General features: G+C 42.5%; 2 protein-coding genes across 7 annotated transcripts in view; one reads left to right on the forward strand and one right to left on the reverse strand.

Annotated features, from left to right (window-relative positions):
• Window positions 1-7,802, forward strand: part of LRRC17 (leucine rich repeat containing 17) — a 70,687-nt gene extending 62,885 nt beyond the window's left edge. For both annotated transcript variants that reach the window (XM_075599634.1, XM_075599635.1), the window contains exons 3-4: window positions 1,476-1,631; window positions 3,940-7,802. In XM_075599634.1, the coding sequence (XP_075455749.1) occupies window positions 1,476-1,631; window positions 3,940-4,340 (557 nt within the window). In that variant the 3' untranslated portion in view covers window positions 4,341-7,802. The remainder of the gene's footprint in view (window positions 1-1,475; window positions 1,632-3,939) is intronic.
• FBXL13 (F-box and leucine rich repeat protein 13) overlaps window positions 1-18,763 on the reverse strand; it is a 238,941-nt gene that overhangs the window by 162,300 nt on the left and 57,878 nt on the right. For 4 of the 5 annotated variants that reach the window (XM_075599629.1, XM_075599631.1, XM_075599632.1 and 1 more), the window contains 3 exons: window positions 12,830-12,925; window positions 8,150-8,285; window positions 5,203-5,241 (listed from right to left, as the gene is read on the reverse strand). In XM_075599629.1, the coding sequence (XP_075455744.1) occupies window positions 5,203-5,241; window positions 8,150-8,285; window positions 12,830-12,925 (271 nt within the window). The remainder of the gene's footprint in view (window positions 1-5,202; window positions 5,242-8,149; window positions 8,286-12,829; window positions 12,926-18,763) is intronic. The other variant, XM_075599630.1, reaches the window with a different exon arrangement.

Genomic DNA, 18,763 nt, shown 5'->3' on the forward strand with positions numbered 1-18,763 from the left:
TCAGCTTCTTAGTTCATAGGCCCTATAAGGCCCGGGCCATGGTGCCTTCGCCCGCGCTGAGACATACGGAGGCTGTGGGAAAGCGGGTGCTTTCCCTGGCCATGGTGGATGGGCCATGGAGGGCGTTCCTAGAGGCGTCACGGAGCTGGTTCACCCTCATTGGGTGAACCGCTCACGTGACCCACGTGTCGCTCCAAGAAATCAGTTTCAACTGATTTCTTGCGCAACGTGCGCCCCCTCCAGCCTCCGCCAGGTCCATGGGCGGGATCACTGCCTTAAGGCAGTCTGATCGCGTCCGTGCAGACGCCTTCACGCGGTCTCCCACACCATGGACTCAGCCTAAGCTTACGCCTGCCACACTACACATTTCAGCAGCCTGTGTTAAAGAAGTGCATAACCAGTAACTATGGCTACTATGGTAACCCTACTCACAGACATCAATTCCAAATATTTGTGATTGGTAACTATTTTGGCAACCTTGAGGACAATCTTCCCGTTTCCCATTGTAACAGTATTCCCCCCCTCCCCCCACCCCAATCGCATATCGGAGCCATTACTGTGTATTTGTGGTGCATACCTACTGGTAACAAGAGGGCTGAGTTGTCCACAGGAACAGGCTTCTGGGGTCCATACCCCACCTAATACTTAGCAGTGCAGCGTCTCCATCTGCCATAGGTTCCAGGGATATGGAGGCGATCTCCCACGGTAGAACTGTAAATCTCCCCCCAATTAGATCACACAGCAGGTAGGAGGTATATTGCAAAACAGGAATGGGTTTATTACTACTCTTAGTGCAGTAATACAGGTACTCAGCAGTCACCTGCCAAATCACAGTCTCTTCTCTCAGATATCACTGGAGATAGTCCCTAGACAGTTACTACAGGCCTAGGGCACCCCCAGCCGTCCTAGCTCTTCCCCACCTTCTTAGCAAAGGCAGGGGTATGTCACTCTACTCCGAAGGGAAGAGCACATGGGAAGGCCCCAATCTCAGGCTCCCAGTCGTGACCTGCCTTCCTCATGGGGAAGGAACAACAACCCAACTTTAGGGCGGTCCTGCCCTTAAGTACAGCCAGAGGGCGGCCATCCCATTGTCCCAGCCACAACAGGATATGCCACCCCCTGATGTCACTCAAGCGCAGCACAAAAGGATGAAGGGGGAAAACGCCATGATAACTACTGGAAAACCTGCGAACACCAGGGTTTACTGCCAGTCCATTGGGTAGATTTAGTAGACAGGGGGTACCCCGCTACACCAATATGAAGAACCCAGGTATCTGACTATGTACATATGTGATTAAGTACTGATGGCCTGCTAGCATAATAAATAAGGAATAGAGCCAAAGCTTTATTCCTGTGAAACCAAAGGAGCTGAAAATACTTCTGTAACATTGATGTAGATGGGATAGCTTTACTGTATGCTTCAGCAAAGTGGAATTTCAAAAAAACCACAAGAATAATCATTTCCATTCTTTCAGAATTACAAAGAGTTCCAACTGACATAGCTCCAGACATAGTAAAACTTGATTTGTCCAACAATAAAATGAAACAGTTACACTCGAAAGAGTTCATAGATGTTCCAAACCTGGAGATATTAAACCTGAGCAGCAATGGAATCGAATTCATAGATCCGGGTAAGTTAAATGAATTAAAAAATATAAAAGTATCCACATTTTAATTATTAGTACAGATCATGCCAAGACACTTTCACATTCTTCTATCTCAGTTAATTTATCACCGAAGTTCCTGTATTATTTTACTACTAAATACTTCACACATCTTAAAATTAACACAATTTGACATTTGTAATGCAATGTATTATCTATTCATAAATACATTTAGCATCAGATCCTATCTTTGAGCCTGTACCAGGTTTTTTAAACAACCATTTGTTCATCAAGCTAATTATGTACAGGCAGTCCTCGTTTTACAACGCTTCGCTTTTCAACGAATGGCTTATCCAACGCTATGCAATGCATACCTATATTCATTTTTACAACGCCAAAATGGCTTATCCAACGCTCTTACGACGCTTTGCAACGTTGTGTATGTGTATATATATATATACACATTCACATAAACATTGTTGCAAAGCGTCGTAAGAGCGTATATATATATATAATATTATACTATATAATATTATATTATACTATCTAATATATTATTTATTTTGTTATATTATATATATAATACAGTATATACACTATATAATTTATGTGTGTGCTGCATATCTTATTGCCTGCATAAAATATTTGGTGTATTTTAGTGTTAAAAATGCCTTCAGGAACGGAACCTTTCATTTAAACAGTGTTCCTATGGGAAAACGGGTTTCGCTTTACAACGTTTCGCTTTACAACGCCATTTTGAGTAACGCATTGTGTCGGATAACCGAGGACTGCCTGTAATGTTTTCTTGAATCAAAGCATATCTGGCAAAGCAAACAGAAAAGTATGCCTTCACTGACCTGTTCCAATATGTCTGAAAACAACTTTAACATTAAAAGAATATAAACAAATCTAACCTGTATATTACTACAATGTATTTATAAAGCACCAGCATATTTTACTTAAATATTAGCTTTTGAGTAGCACCAAGTGAGATCTTGAGATGCAAATTGTAATATGACTGCTGATTAGAACTACATATAAGTAGAAGATGCAAACATATACCTCCGCACAATTCAACTGTGTGGGTGAGACAACTGTATGGTCGTACATTTGTTCCCTACGCAAGAAGGGAACATCCAAGGCAAAGGGGCAGAGAAGGATGACAAAAGGGAAGCAGAGTCTAAACTGACAAACGCAGCAAGACAGACCAGTGAGAGGAGAGACTTCAGAGTGTGGCTTTAGCTTGACAAATAAACAACATAAAAAAAAAAAAGTAAACACCATAATATACAGTAAGAAACAAATATGTGACTAATGATCACAATACGTGCCTGAAAGAGCACGGCGTGGAATTCCAGGTGGGGCTTTCAGCCAGAACTCTTAAAATTGGTAGTGATAGTGAGGAAATGGGAGCAGGTCATTTGAAAATTGTACCAAAAACAGAAGAATTTACAAAGCATCTTATCTCAGACGTGCTATTCAAGAGGGTTGGGGTTCTTTTCAATGCATCTGATCTCAGACACACTATTAGAGATGGTTGGGGTTCTTTCCAATGCATCTGATCTCAGACACGGTGTTAGAGAGGGTTGGGGTTCTTTCCAATGCATCTGATCTCAGACACACTATTAGAGATGGTTGGGGTTCTTTTCAATGCATCTGATCTCAGACACACTATTAGAGAGAGTTGGGGTTCTTTCCAATGCATCTGATCTCAGACACACTATTAGAGATGGATGGGGTTATTTCCAATGCATCTGATCTCAGACACACTATTAGAGATGGTTGGGGTTCTTTCCAATGCATCTGATCTCAGTCACGGTGTTAGAGAGGGTTGGGGTTCCTTACAATGCATCTCATCTCAGAAACGGTGTTAGAGAGGGTTGGGGTTCTTTCCAATGCATCTGATCTCATACACAGTGTTAGAGAGGGTTGGGGTTTCTTACAATGCATCTGATCTCAGACACGCTACTAGAGAGGGTTGGGGTTCTTTTCCAATGCATCTGATCTTAGACGCACTATTAGAGAGGGTTGGGGTTCTTTTCCAATGCATCTGATCTCAGACGCGCTATTAGAGAGGGTTGGGGTTCCTTACAATGCATCTAATCTCGGACGCGCCATTCGAGAGGGTTAGGGTTCCATACAACCCCAAATAGAATTTTAGTTCCATGGAGCCAAATGAAAACATTGGACTATGGTGTTCTTAAAATGTTATAAACCACTGTCACAGAGCACTACCAGAGAAGAAATGGCACAAAGTTATAATAATGATGAATATACACATTATAATGATATTATTAAACTTATATAATTATATCATAATATTTTCTTTTCTCAGCTGCCTTTTCAGGTTTAATGAATCTAAAAGAGTTGGATTTAGCAAACAATACCCTCTCTAACTTTCAATATGGTGTGCTGGAAGATTTATACTTTTTGAAAAAGCTATGGCTCAGAGACAACCCCTGGAGATGTGACTACCACATCCATTATTTGTTCTACTGGCTAAAGCATCACGACAGTGTTAACTACAATGGCTTGGAATGCAAAGCACCAGAAGAGTTTAAAGGCTGGTTTGTTGGAAAGTATGTCAGAAGTTACTATGAAGAATGCCCAAATGAAAAGCTACAAGTACATGTAGAGCGAGTTATGGATGAAGATGAATGGGAACGACATAGAGACCACTCACGGCAAATTGAAACAGCTAAAAAACAAAGTGTCATATTAACAGTGCTAAGTTAAAGCACTGAGTATTTTTATGTAAGATATTTAATTGATTTTTTAACGGGAACTGTCATATTTTGCTGGGTTTTTTTTTATACAAGATATCATTTTCATTGAAAATGCCGGACTTATCTTTAAACTAAACGTATACAGTAGTTGCTTGGGTTACTTGCTATCCAAGATGTTCACCTGTTGCGCCTACAAATAATCAGAAGTATAATACAGGCATACCCCGCATTAACGTACGCAATGGGACCGGAGCATGTATGTAAAGCGAAAATGTACTTAAAGTGAAGCACTGCCTTTTTTCCACTTATCGGTGCATGTACTGTACTGCAATCGTCATATACGTGCATAACTGATGTAAATAATGCATTTGTAACAGGCTCTATAGTCTCCCTGCTTGCGTACAGCTTCGGTACAGGTAGGGAGCTGGTATTGCTGTTAAGGACGTGCTGACAGGCGCATGCGTGAGCTGCCGTTTGCCTATTGAGCGATATGTACTTACTCGCGAGTGTACTTAAAGTGAGTGTCCTTAAACCGGGGTATGCCTGTACCATAGCAAAGTTAATAACTATAACAGTGTCGCAAACAATGCACATCTGTCTCAGAAAAATATTCCTGAGTTTATGGCCTAACTTTGTCCAAATAAGCACATCACACACATATGACTACTTAATTTGGCTTGAAAGCCAGTAACGTTTGCTCTCCAATTCAGAGATGCAGTGTACATCAACAATACTCACTTTTAATACATTTTGAGTTGGAAGCAAATATTGCTAAAACATATGGATATTTATGTATCGATACACAGAAACATTCTGCACAGCAATAATTTTTTCATATCTGTTTGCAGGTTCATATTACTGATGTTTCTTACATTTGATGCAGATTCTTAGCCAGTGAGGGTTGAACACACCTCAGAATTAGTAGAGTTTTTTCACCATAAAGAAAAGGAAAGAGATGACAGGCAAGGATACAGAATGTAATATATTCAGACATATAAAGTACATTGTTCAAGTCCTCTATGGAGTCATATCATGTTGCCTGATAATTTATAAACTGTCATGAACAAGGAGACGCCAGTTAGGGTGGAAAACTGCTGCCACGCTCAGCAGTATGAATGCAGTGATGTCAATATTTGCAAGAAATACAAACTACAAATCTCCAATCTACAAACTATAAAGATATACATACATACACCCATACATACATAGTTTCTTACAAAATCTACCATTCAGAAATGACAACGTAACTGTAAATATGACCAAGGAAAATGTGTATATGATTGAGTATTGTACGTTTTTATAACATACTTTTTTTTTTACATGGACTGTAGATTGTGTTCAATAAAGCAGACCAATATTTTGTTTAAACATAAAATCACCATAGTCTCACATTCTACGTTTTTGTGAAAAATCTGTTAACTGAAATATTCTTATAATATGGACTTTTAAATGAACTTTCAACCAAGATGGCTTCTGGGCAACTTGCTGGTCAGCAATCCAGTCAGTAATGGTGACATTGGTCCCTCTTAAAAACTGACACTGACTGACACCATCAGAAACAAACCTGACGGTCATCCCAGAGACGACCTGTTATCGTCAAACTGGAGGGAGACAACATCTAAGGAATTTTGGGGATCCCTCAATGGATTTCTTCTTTAAGATAAATAACTGGATTTAAAGCAAGGAAACTACCAGTTATTTAGAACAAAAAAAATCCATTAACAACGTACGCAGTTGATCAGCAAGAACCTGAACCTTAATGGTAGCCAGACACAGTCTGTATTCTCTCTCATATTGCCAGAAGAGAGTGGTGCCTCAGTAGAAGCAGTACAATAAAAGCTATTGTACCATGAACTTTCAGAGAAGTCTATTGTAAATGCATAGCACCTAGTCAGTACTACTCCACTTTATTTACAGAATTTTTTTTGTTGTTGTTGTTGTTTTAAATAAAAGCTTGGTTACTCTTAGAAAGGTCCCTACCTTTCTGTAGCATAAACCTTTTTTATTCATGTGTACAAAACTCATCGGTTAAAACTGCCCTATAAACTACAATACAAATTTTTTTTTAAATCCAGTGGATATTAACCCCCATCATTTTCTGTATAGTATTTGAGATTGCCAAGCGAGCGTCATGTATAATGCAATGGGCAAGTATTTCTGCAGAGCAGCCTTCAAGTAGGGAATACTGGATGGGATTTAAACCAATGGATAAAGTCAAATGACTCAAAGTTGAGGTGATGCCCCCATTTTTTATTTTAGCCAATGTCATTGTTATTATAATGCAGAGCTGCAATTCATTTTGTCTATATTTCTCGCCCAAAAGAGTGTAAGCAAATAAAGTAGTTCACTGCAATCTATAAAATAGATGTCTCCTTCCAGTAGAACAGAACAGCAATATGTGATACATGAAAATGATTAAAAAATGATAGTCTGAAATGTTTCTACTCTTGGCATATTAAGGTGCTTGGAACAAGATATTTTCAAAATGTTTATAAAACATCTATGGGTGAAAAAAGTGGGGTTGTTAAGTGAAGGTTTAAGTTGTTACGGGGCTGTCTAAATCCCCAAGTCAATACGTGCTAAAGCTAAATGGGTAGTTATTATAAACTGAACATCAGTTCAGGTCAACACAAACATGAATTGATGCCAACATGTTAATTAGTTAATAGGAATGTTCATCATCAAGTGCCCCATATTTAAAGTATCACAGCATATAACCGATACGTCAACTGTAATGTAATAAAAACAATGATCCAAATCTGATTTTGCATACTTTGTTTAGTTGAGCAGATCAGGCTAAAATGAACAAATATTGAATTCACGGATGTAAAGTTTTCCCACAATAGTATGATTTAAAACCTATTTTCATCTATTTTATAACAGTTTTCTATTTTATTTGGAAGTAAAATAAATAATAGGTCAAATTTACTAACTGGTGCTTAGCCATATACAGCGGCCATAAGCCCATATGATCGGAAGGTGTCTTATGCTTTAGCACCGCTTATTAGATCTGATCAATTAGGAGAAAAAGGCAGGTTATTATTTATAGGCCCATAACTACAATCCTAAATAGTCTAATTTTACAGAGACCCGAATAGTTCATTTAACTTAGTTTTTTTTATTTTCAGCAGCATACAAATCCTAATTTAAAGATGGTCAGGTAATGCCAGAACATGCATTTAACATAAGGCACGAAAGAGCAACATACTTTGTCACTCTGGGAAGCTTGTTGTGTGATATTAGTGCATAAAATAATCGGTCCAATTTTTACTTAACACATATAGTCACAGAACTTCAGTCTTGCCTTCCAAAAACGTTTTTGTAAATAATTCTGACAACCATGTGTGTGACAATATTATTACTCTTGGTGATTGACCGACGAGTATTCTAAAACTTGCCTTAAACTTGCCTTGGAAAATCTGGGGCTATCACCAACAAGACCCAGGTACATGCTGGGTACATGCTGCAAACATTTCAGTGACATTTCTGCAGAGACTAATGGCCCATCGGATTAACATAGCAGGGGTCCCTGGCAGTCCCATTCAGTTTGAATGGGACTGTCAGGGGCCCCCGCTGTTAATCCGATGGGCCATTAGTCTGTCTGCAGAAATGTCACTGAAATGTTGCAGCCTGTACCCAGCATGTACCTGGGTCTTGTTGGCTATTGCCCCAGATTTGTTTTAGAATACTCACCGGCACTACAGTACCACCATTGTGGATCCAGGCTGTCATCTTAAATGACAAACACCTCATCTGTTTTAATAGCTCTGATGAATGCCATAAAAAAAAACAACAACCAAGAACAAAAATCATACATACTTATGCCTTTATATGTTGGCCATTGGAGTGAGGAACAGCTCCGGAGATTTATGCGTACGACATAAAAACGGCACTTCCGCAGGATATTGACAATATTTTTATCTTGAGCACGGTGTCTCACTGCCGAAAAATCAATCTACAACAATAAAAGGGCCCGGTGAAAACTGATTGGCAAACATATTATTTTGTACAAACGTTCAAGGAAGGAATGGAAGAAAAACGACATTGTGACTAAGTCATGAAGCAAATAAAACGATACATAAATGGCATCTTGAAAAGAAGTCAAGGGGGTTAACATGAACTCATAAAGTCCTAGATGCTCTACCTCATCTGCTTTAGATTGCTATCTTGGATTTTACATCTGTGTTAAGCTCATGTAATTTCTGTAAATCAGTATTGCTGACCTGGAGAGAGAGCGCGCTCGAAAGCTTTCCTTACAATATCAATTGTTAGTCCAAATAAAAAAAGGTATCACCTAATGCTGAGGTGCTCATTCATTCTGCACTAGATGTCAGAGAGAACGATTTACTTTCTTATTCAAGACCCTTAAGAAGGACCAAAATGAGGTGGTTTGAATATGATCTTTCAGGAATTTACAAGTTTCTTATTCATACATGTGGTCTCAAAATGGCCTGTTTTGGATTATAAGTGATTAAAATCTATAATGTTTGACCATCAAAAAGCATGCCAATTGGGTAGTTAATATAGTTTTATTCATGAGAAATAGAGTTAATATGATTCTGCACTGTTATCATAGCCTTGTACCTTGACACAGTAAACTCCAAGGGGTTATTCATTAGGATCAATTATGGGTTAGCTCAGCGGTGCGCAAACTGGGGGGCGCACCCCCCAGGGGGGGGGGCACTAGATTTTCTGGGGTGGCGCGGCAGTTATAGAGGTCCCCTGCTATCCCACCAGGCATTTTAATGAAATGCCGGGGGACCGCGCGAAGCCTCTATAATACACTTCCCTTCCAGCGACGCGTCGTCCTGGTAACCCGGCGTCAAATGACGCTGCGGGGTCACATGAAGTCACGTTACATGGCGACGTGACGTCACATGACCCCACGTGTCATTTTATGCCGGGGTCGAGCAAGGGGGGGGTGCGAGGCGCCGAGGAGAGCAGGCAGGGGTGCGCACGGGGAAAAGTTTGCGCACTCCTGGGTTAGCTCACCCAAACCAGTATTAACTCCCATTCAAGTAAGGTAAATGGGAGTTTACACTGGATCAGGTGCATTAAATCGTAATGGACGTTAATGAATAACCCCCCCTCCCCCTCCCCACAAAGATTGGGTAAATAAAAAATGGTAAAGATGTGCATTATAAGCACCTGTTAATTATCTGTGATCAGGCTACAGATTGTGAAACAAGGAGGCTTATGGCTTCTCAGACATGGCAAACATTTTTAAAGGAGATTATAGATAACATAGGCACAGAATGTAAGAAATCCTATTACAATATGTGAACAAGGCATCCTCTCCTATTAACTCTATAGACTCCTATTGACTCTACCAGTATCACAAGCTGGCATTCATAATAAGAGCACAGCACATGGATAAATTGACACAAAAAAAAATGCCTTCTTTGCTTTAATTTTGCGTTAACATTTGCCATGCTCCCATATAATAACTCACCTCTCCGCCCCGATCCTGGAAATATATTTTAATAAGGGTAGAAAAAAAAAAAACAATGCAATGTTTCTTTTTAACGGGAATCAAGAGTTTGCCTTTTATTCAAAAGAGAATAGTGTCTGTCCTGGTTGAAACAGAATTGCCATTTTTTATTTATTTATATGTATTATTCTAAGGCTGCGCTTATAGTGCCGGCGACGGCAACAGCGACGCGACGTCGCAGCAAAACAAATGCATTGCCGCCGTCGCATGCGCTTATAGTAAGCACGACGCAACGGCGCAACGGAGCGACAGCTTGGTCGTGATCGTTGGAAGTCATCTCAATTAGATTTTTCCAGCGACCGTAGCCTGACCGTTGCGTCGCTGTCACTATAAGCGCAGCCCAAGGGGTTCATTCTATATTTTTCAAAGCGGCCATTCGAGTCGTATTTGGCTGCATATCATGGGGACGTTTGGTTGAAAATGGCTCAAACGGCTGCTTCGGTCAATATAGAATGACCCCTTTATAGCCATACATCATTAAAAAGAAGGTTGAACGCAATGTATTTTTGTAAACCTTAGAAACAGTGTGTATGTAGTATATATATTTATCACTTTGATATAAAATATGATATATCATATTTCATGCACATGATAAGGTACACCTGGGCATTTCATGCACATGATAAGGTACACGACATTGCTGCAGGAACAGGTGAACCATCCTTTGGCTTTTTTACATATACAGTATATGTAGCCAAATGAAGGTTCACCTGTTCCTCCAGCAATGTCGTGTACCTTATCATGTGCATGAAATACCCAGGTGTACCTTATCATGTGCATGAAATATGATATATCATATTTTATATTAAAGTGATAAATATATGTTGCCAGGTCTCCCCTATGGGTATCCCCGTTGGCCCCCCTTGGTTCCCCGCTTAACTCTGGTATAGCAGAGGAACCACCGCAGCATGAGGAAGGGGACCAGGTGTGCCGGAGGGGCGAGCACCTCGCCGGAGCTCCGTGGGGAGCGGGTGCCAAGGGTGCAGCCATATTGAATGTGCGAGCGCATGCTCAGTACAGTTCGCGCATCCCAGTACGGTCCGAAGGTGCAGTGGCCACCTTGGTGCACCTCGCGCATGCACAGGAGGCATTGCAAGTGGCGACCATTACACAGAAGCTCCGCATGGGGAAACTACAGCCCCCAGAAGGCACTGGAGTTGCCTGTCAGGTGCAGGCAAACAGCCAATCAAGTTGCAGCAATCCCCTGCAACATGAAAGATACATTTGGCTTGCTGCAGACCACGCCAGTCGGAGCTGGGACATCAGAAGGGTAGGGTGTGCATGTGCAGGGTGTCATTGGCCCCTGCACTAGGCCGGAGACCCCCTTAGGCCCCAGCTAGGCCTTGACTCCCCTGTTTAGTTTGTGGCTGCTACAGGGACAGGCCCTTAGACAGGGACACTGCCCCAATTAGCCTCATTAGTGTCAGGGACACAGCAGAACGCTCCACAACAGTTGCGGCCTGTGGTCTGGAACCAGACCACCACCGAAAGGCACAGAGACTATCTTCATGGTGGGACACTGCAACCGGATACCAACCCCCGTGGCGGCAGATGTCATCACGGACAACGTTGCTGAATCAGTGGATCCCTTATCTTCACTCTTTGATAAAGTCCCATCCCGGGACGAAACGCGTCAGAGTGCTCAGTTTTCTGTGATGTGCAGCATGTGGATCAAATAAAGCTGATTTTAACATTCAAGTTTGGCTGAACTCTGTTTTGCAGTGACCGCCCTTCATCCCTACTTCCCTTATCTTCAGCTGGCGCTACCGGGTGTTGGAGCACCCGGCAGGTATACCAACATTCTACAAGTGCACCAACAGTAACACGCAGGTGTGGGCAGCGCTGTCACACACACACTTTTGGGTGGGTTGACTCTGTGGACACCAGGGTGGTTGGGGGCCCATGGGCACCTCCGTACTTGGGGGCAAACCCCACCGGGGTGTGGACATGGTGTTGGGGCACGGTGTGGGATTACGGGCCTGCGAGGCCTAAGTGGTTCTGTTATTGTTAACATTATTTTCACGCGGTCAGTAAACTTGTTATACTATATCCCGTGTGTATTACTTATATAATGTCCTGCACGGGTTATCCAACACTGTTAGGATCCCACGCAGGTGGAGGCGCTGTCACCAGATGGACAAGGTACACCCCAGGCTCTCAGGTAACGCACACACACACAGTAGCCGCCATATCTCCCAGGAGGTGGGGAAAGTGCGCTACATATATATATATATATATATATATATATATATATATATATATATATATATATATATATATATATATATGCAGAACAAGAGACAGTCCTGTCGGTGAACATTTTTCTGACTCTGGCCATAAGATGAACGAATTGAAGGTGGCCATACTCAAAAGCAATCTCAGAACACCTAAAGAGAGACGGTTGCATGAATACAAATTTATGAAACTGTTCAGGACACTCACCAGTGGCCTAAACCAAGACCGCAGCTTCATAAGCCACTACCCTGACATAAGAGAACTCTCTTCCCACGGGTGCTTAGGCCCAAGTCCATAAACACTGTGCTATATGAATGCACACACACCTGTCTCTTACACATACACATGTACAATGTAATTTCAAGACCTACCCACACCATTGTTATACACTCCCCCTCCACACACATTTTGTAAAGCGCTGTACACACTGTGGGCGCGTTATAAATGAAGATTTACACACATACACGCACGCACACACATACTGTATATCACAAGCATTCAGGGACCATCTAACATCTTAAGTCATAAATCGTATACTGCACAGGTGGAGAGGGAGGCTTCACCCACAGATAACATTCCAAGCTGCCCTGTGTCAAAGTAAGTTTTTTTTTGCTTAATACATTGTAACACCGCCCGAAGAAGAGATCATTGTATGATCATTGAAGCATTTCGTTATCGACTATTTGTTCTTGATTATTACGCTCGACTAACACGATACAGATACCACTACATCAAAATAAAAAATAAATATATATACACTATATTGTACTTACATTGCTCAAGAGATTATTGCTCTGTGTTATCATTTTCCATGATCGGCAAACTTCTGCACACCGTGCCAAGTCTATTAGATCCACATAACCAAAGATCTATTAGAACAGAAAGAGAAGTTAGAAGACATATGGAATGAAGAACTACAAATGAGGAAATCTGGAAAAAATTAAAATAGGAAAATGTTTCCAACCACAATGTCAGAGTGAAGGATATTGCAGCCACATGTAACACTTGCAATAAAAAAAATAACAAAATCCGTTTCGGAGAGTGAAATTCTCATTTAAATGTGTGAGGATGAATCTCAGCAAACGTAAGAACAGGAAGAGAAGCAGATACAAGGGGGGTGTATTCACAAGGGGCACTACTGCACAAACACTTTGATTGATGTAAATGGGAATTTACGTGTGATAGTGCCCCAATCGGCACTTTCGCAGTTTAATCCACCCCCCTCCCCCATGGGTTATTTTACAAAATGTAAAAAAATAGTTTGATTACTGTGACGATGGGGAGGATTTGGCCCGGGATTAAAGGGGTTACACCCCAATTGGCCACCCCCTGACCTCACCAGGGAGACAAGGGGTTAACTGGGCTGAGGTCCAGAAATGTGATTTAACCCTTCTTATAACATGAAAATGTGTATTCCCCTGTTCCCATGTTTCATTGTAATATCTGGTTTAATCAGTGTCTGCATCACACACGCTAGGATCCATCCGGGAGTACAAGGGTTAATAGTTCTTTAATGATTATAGCCCTTTGTGTAATTTTCCCGCCTTTTCAGGCACCATTTTGCAGGGTCCATAGGCCGCCATTGGAGCTCCATGTGTTTCAATGGCGAATCTTGCTGTTTGGGTCCTGTTTCCTGTGAAAACCAGCAGATGGCGTCCGAGAGGAGGAGCGGCGGTTTCCCATTGTAAGTCAATGGGCCCATTGACTTCAATGGAGAATCCTCGAAGGGGCTTTCCAGGAACGAGTTGGCTGCCGTCCAAACCGCAAAACCGCAAAGCGGATACATTTTCAATAAGAGAGCTTTGATCACTTAGCAGTCAAGTTCAACGACAAGTGGCGTGGGAATAAACAGTTCTAGAGCACCTACAAATAAAATTCTTTTTGCCCCTAGTCCCTAGACCTCCCCCCACTCGACCACAACCGGGTCCCCGTATCCTGGACCCCCTATAAGGGTCGAACCGAGAAGAGCGGGTCGCGCCATAGGTTCCAATGGCGGCGGCAGAAACAGCTCAAGAAAACGGCTAAGTGTCAAAAGCTGAAATTTGGGAATCCATAGCTCCGGTTCCGGAGGGTCCAGAGGATCAGGGTTTGGGGTACCTGTAGTCACTGCTCCGGCATCGCTGCAGAACCATCCTTGACCCTCTTGGACCAACCCGACGGAGTATGGACCCCCTTGAAAGTTCGGGACTTTTCCCATAGACTCCAATGGCGGCCAATCTCCATTGACCGGCTATGGCGGAAAACCCCCATTGACTTCAACGGCGGCGCAGCCCTGTTGAAAGTCTATGGCGGCGGATTCCCATAGCCGCCAACGGCGGCGGTTTGCCATTGAAAGTCTATGGCGGCGGAGCCCGTTGTTTTCAATGGGGATTTAGTGAAAAAACGTGATTTAATTTACAGCGGAGTTTTTTGTATTAAAATAGGAAACGGTTTAAGGTGTATTTGTGCAACTCCGGTTCCGAAGGTCGTAGCAAGTCGCAAATTGGACCCTAGGGTGTCCCAGTTCCGGCATTGAGAATTGGGAAGTTTGGACCTGCTGGACCCAACGGAACCGGATATTTTAATATGTTTGTATTTTATCTTTAATACTGTGTCCCAAGGTATGGATAAAAACCAGAGGAAATTCCCTTGGCCATCAGGTAGCAGATGGTCAGAGAAGCGTCCCAATGTCTAGAATTTAAGTGCTGTTCAAAGGAGTTTATCACCTACACTGTTTACAGGAGGGCGGAGATGACACAAACCAGAGCAGGCTATAAGTGTCCCATTTCACACCTTACAACAAAGGGTTTCCTGCCAGATATTCCGTTTGGTAGACTAAATGGCATTCCTGATGCAAATGTGGGATTACAGAAATGAGACCCCAGAGTGCTACTGCGCATGTGCCAACTAGCAGGGGGGCATGGATCAAAATGTGTTCCCATGTTAGTGAGTGGCTAGAGGTAATTGAAAATCAATCACCTGTACTTAAGGTTAAGGATAGGGTTACAAAAGGTATATAATCTGTGGTCAACCCTTTATCCTGTGTTCTTCTATACCATCTTGATTGCTGAGAGAAACGCTATGCAATGTCTTCATGCCAGAGGTCTTTCATGTCTTTGGTGTCTTGATGACTATGAAGATTGCTGTATGAACTGCCAGTCCAGATATGACTGTTTCATCATTTCCATTTTAAGTAAGTGTCCATATTTTGCCTGTTATTTGTATATCTGTTGTGTTCACCTTTATCAAGGAATAAATTATATTTTATCATATCTAAGTATCGTCCCAGTTCAGACCCAGGTATATATATATATATATATATATATATATATATATATTTGGTGTAAATTACAGCCTGTCATAAAGCTATCGTCACAATTACATTGTCAATTAAACACAATTTAACTCCTTTGTTGCCAGAGGGACGTAAAATTCCAATTCCCATTTTTGTGTTTTAACGTCTTGCGTATCAGAGAAGCCAGTAAAGTATTGCAAATTACTGTGTTGCAGGCCCCTCTGACATATATACGGGTTTGAACTGGATTATTTGCCGACTGTATTGTCAATGTAAAATCCCACATACTGTATATGTTGTTAAATATGAGCATTCATGTTCCTATATACCTCATATTGAACTGAGTGCCACTATAATTCTACATTACAACTCTTCTCGGACTTGCATAGCATTTGTTTCTAACTAAACTCAATCCAGATGACCAATTATTTTTTAACGTGGAATTTTGGAAAGGCAAAAGCATATATAAGCAATAAAATATAGGCTACAGCTTCAAAGCCAGGGCATTTATCCTTCTTTGGGATCCTGTCCCATTTCATAGAAAACATGGTAATCATCAGGAAGTTTGCCCAAAGCAATTGAGATCATCCTCCAATGATCACAGGCCAATTGTATATATGTGTTTGATATGATCGTATTTCCAGGCAAGCACGAAACATTAGCCTCAAGAATGCACAAAACTTGGGAAACATAAGACATTTCTGACTGTGTTTGTCAGCTTTGGAACAAAGGGTTCATGTATCTGGAAGAAGTTGCCCAGAATGATGTCGGCTCCTACACTAATTGGAATAGACTGCCTTCCAAGGCAAGACAAGAATTAGCACAATGAGTAATGACGTGGTAAGAATATTGCCTTTAAAAGGGGTTTAACCTGGTTCGAATCCCTGTGCCAGATTACTGTGCCCTTTCTCCGTTTAAAAAGTAGTATGAGGCTCTGCACACCAAAATTGTTATAAAGACAATAACACTGATGAAGGTCCTTAGAGGCCGAAATAAATAAATTATTTGTGAATTGTGAATTCAACAAGTGCCTGGAGAATTCTCAACAATTGCTATTTCTCCATTTGCCTTCATGGCAGGGACTTATTCTGCCTGCAAATGTTGGTATACAGAGCTGTGTCAGTGCTACAGTGTATATAGGAAGAAATATTGATGTTTATGGCCTAGATTCACTAATCTTCATTAAATGTGAATTAATATCACATCTAGAAGAAAAAAAACGGGGATTGTGTGTTCTTCCAAGCCTCCCCCACCCCCTCTCTCCCCCTGAATATCGCTTTATTCCCCAACATTCTTACAGTCATAAAATCCCCTTGATAATAAAACTAATTTGCAAACTAAAAGCCGTTACATATCGTCCAAAAGGAATGCTGTTCATTTTATGCTCTCGTATGGGCTATGTGATTGATGTGATTTCTTAGGCCTGGGACATAGTAAGCACTTAGGTGCTGCTGCTCGCTCTTGCTTGCTGCCGCTCGATCTACCAGGAGCTTTTTGCTGTCCTGGCAGAGGAGACAGCAAGCGCGCTTGGGAGGCGGGTATCACTGTGTGTGTGTGTGTCACTTGGTAGCTGTCAGTGTGTGTGTGTCACTTTGAAGTGGTCTGTGTGTTTGTGTGTCACTGGGGAACCTGTGTGTGTGTGTATATGTGTGTGTGTGTGTATATTATATAATATTTTAAAAATTAAAAAAAAACGACATGTTGTGAGAATAAATTATTTATTAACATTGTGCAACTTTGATAAATATATTCACGCACGCGCACACACACACGCGCACGCACATGCACACATGCACACATGCATGCACACACATGCACACACATGCACACACATGCATACACACACACACACACACACACACATACACATACATACACACACATACACCTCTGTGCTTACAATGCCGGACCGGCTGCAGACCCATTGGATGGGAGCGGTCACGTGACCGCTCCTCCGCTTCCCGAACGGCAAATTTCAAACTTGCCTGTCTCGGGGAAGTTTCTCAGCCTCCGCACGCATCAGCAATCATGCGGAGGGAGAAACTATAGCCGCGCTGATAACAGATGCAGGGGCTTTGTGCATCTGTTCAGCGCGGCTCAGCCCGGCTCAGCGACGCTGAGTGCACTATGTCCTGGGCCTTAGAAAACCCTGGCAAGAGTGATACCTTCAATGGCTTTGTGAGAGAGCAGGATCCATGTCTAAAAGTGTTTCAATAGAAAGCCTGTGCTGGTCTGAGGAATCCAGCAGGGAGCTGGTTAATTGCAGCTACAGAGAATTAACCAGTCTCCATCTGGCTCATCAGACCGGTAGAAAAAAAACCTCCTGCTTGAACTGCAGGAGAAATCTCTTGAGCACAGAGGGACTGCGTTGCTAGAAGAGATTCCCAGGAACAAGGGGTCTTGAGCACAGGACTGTGTGGCCAGCAAGATCCCCAGGAACCAGACCATTCCAGGGCACAGCGGACCTTGGAACCCACCAAGGCCTGGCCCCTCCAATGGACACCAACCCAGACCCAGATACTGACATAAATGGCCCCCTGCTTACAGGTACCTTTTTGGATGTTGGGGTCATACGTTGGCAAGAAGCCTATCCTCCCAGCACTGCAGATAGGAATTGGGAGTGTGAGATAGCCCTTACAAAGGGATAGGAAAGGGATAGGATGTTTGTTCATGTGTGTGCTTCCTTAAACTGTATTGCTTAAAGATTTGGGCTGAATAAAAGCCATGGTTTATTTTCACAAAATATGTCTCCCTGATTGTACCTCTGCATTTGTCTCTTACAGGCTAAAAAGAATACAAGCTTTCAGGGCTGTAATGAGAATGGAGTTTTCTTGTGTTTCTGATGGCCGGATGGTGCATCATGAGTTTACTTTTGTCTCTTAGGCCTTAGCCATGTTTGGCGCTTGCTGGCGGAAGCGTGCTGACGCGCGCTCCCGCTCAGCACTGAGCCCCTACAGCCGCAATTAGAGCGGCTTTAGTAGGGGCTCACCTGCGCTTCCGCGCAGGTCTTAGGGGAATTTAAAATTCCCCCGCTTGCCGGCGAGACAGGCCGGTCACGTGAGCGGTTCGCCCAATGAGGGCGAACCAGCTCCGTGACGTCACTGGCCCGCCCCCGGCCAGTGATGCGCCCGCCCCCGGCCTGCCCCCTGACGGTCTGTCCCCCTTCTGCCCCGATCCATGTCTCCTGTGTGTGTGTGTGTCTGTGTGTGCATGTGTGTGTGTGCATGTGTGTGTGTGCATGTGTGTGTGTGTATGCATGTGTGTGTATGCATGTGTGTGTATGCATGCGTGTGTGTGTATGTGTATGCATGTGTGTGTGTGGATATGTGTGTGCATGTGTGTGTGCATTGTGTGTGTGTATGTGTATGCATGTGTGTGTGTGTGTGTGCGCCTTTGTTTGTGTGTGTGTGTGTGTGTGTGTGTGTGTGTGTGT

This window comes from Ascaphus truei, chromosome 5, assembly GCF_040206685.1.
Source record: "Ascaphus truei isolate aAscTru1 chromosome 5, aAscTru1.hap1, whole genome shotgun sequence".
NCBI classification, from domain to species: domain Eukaryota; kingdom Metazoa; phylum Chordata; class Amphibia; order Anura; family Ascaphidae; genus Ascaphus; species Ascaphus truei.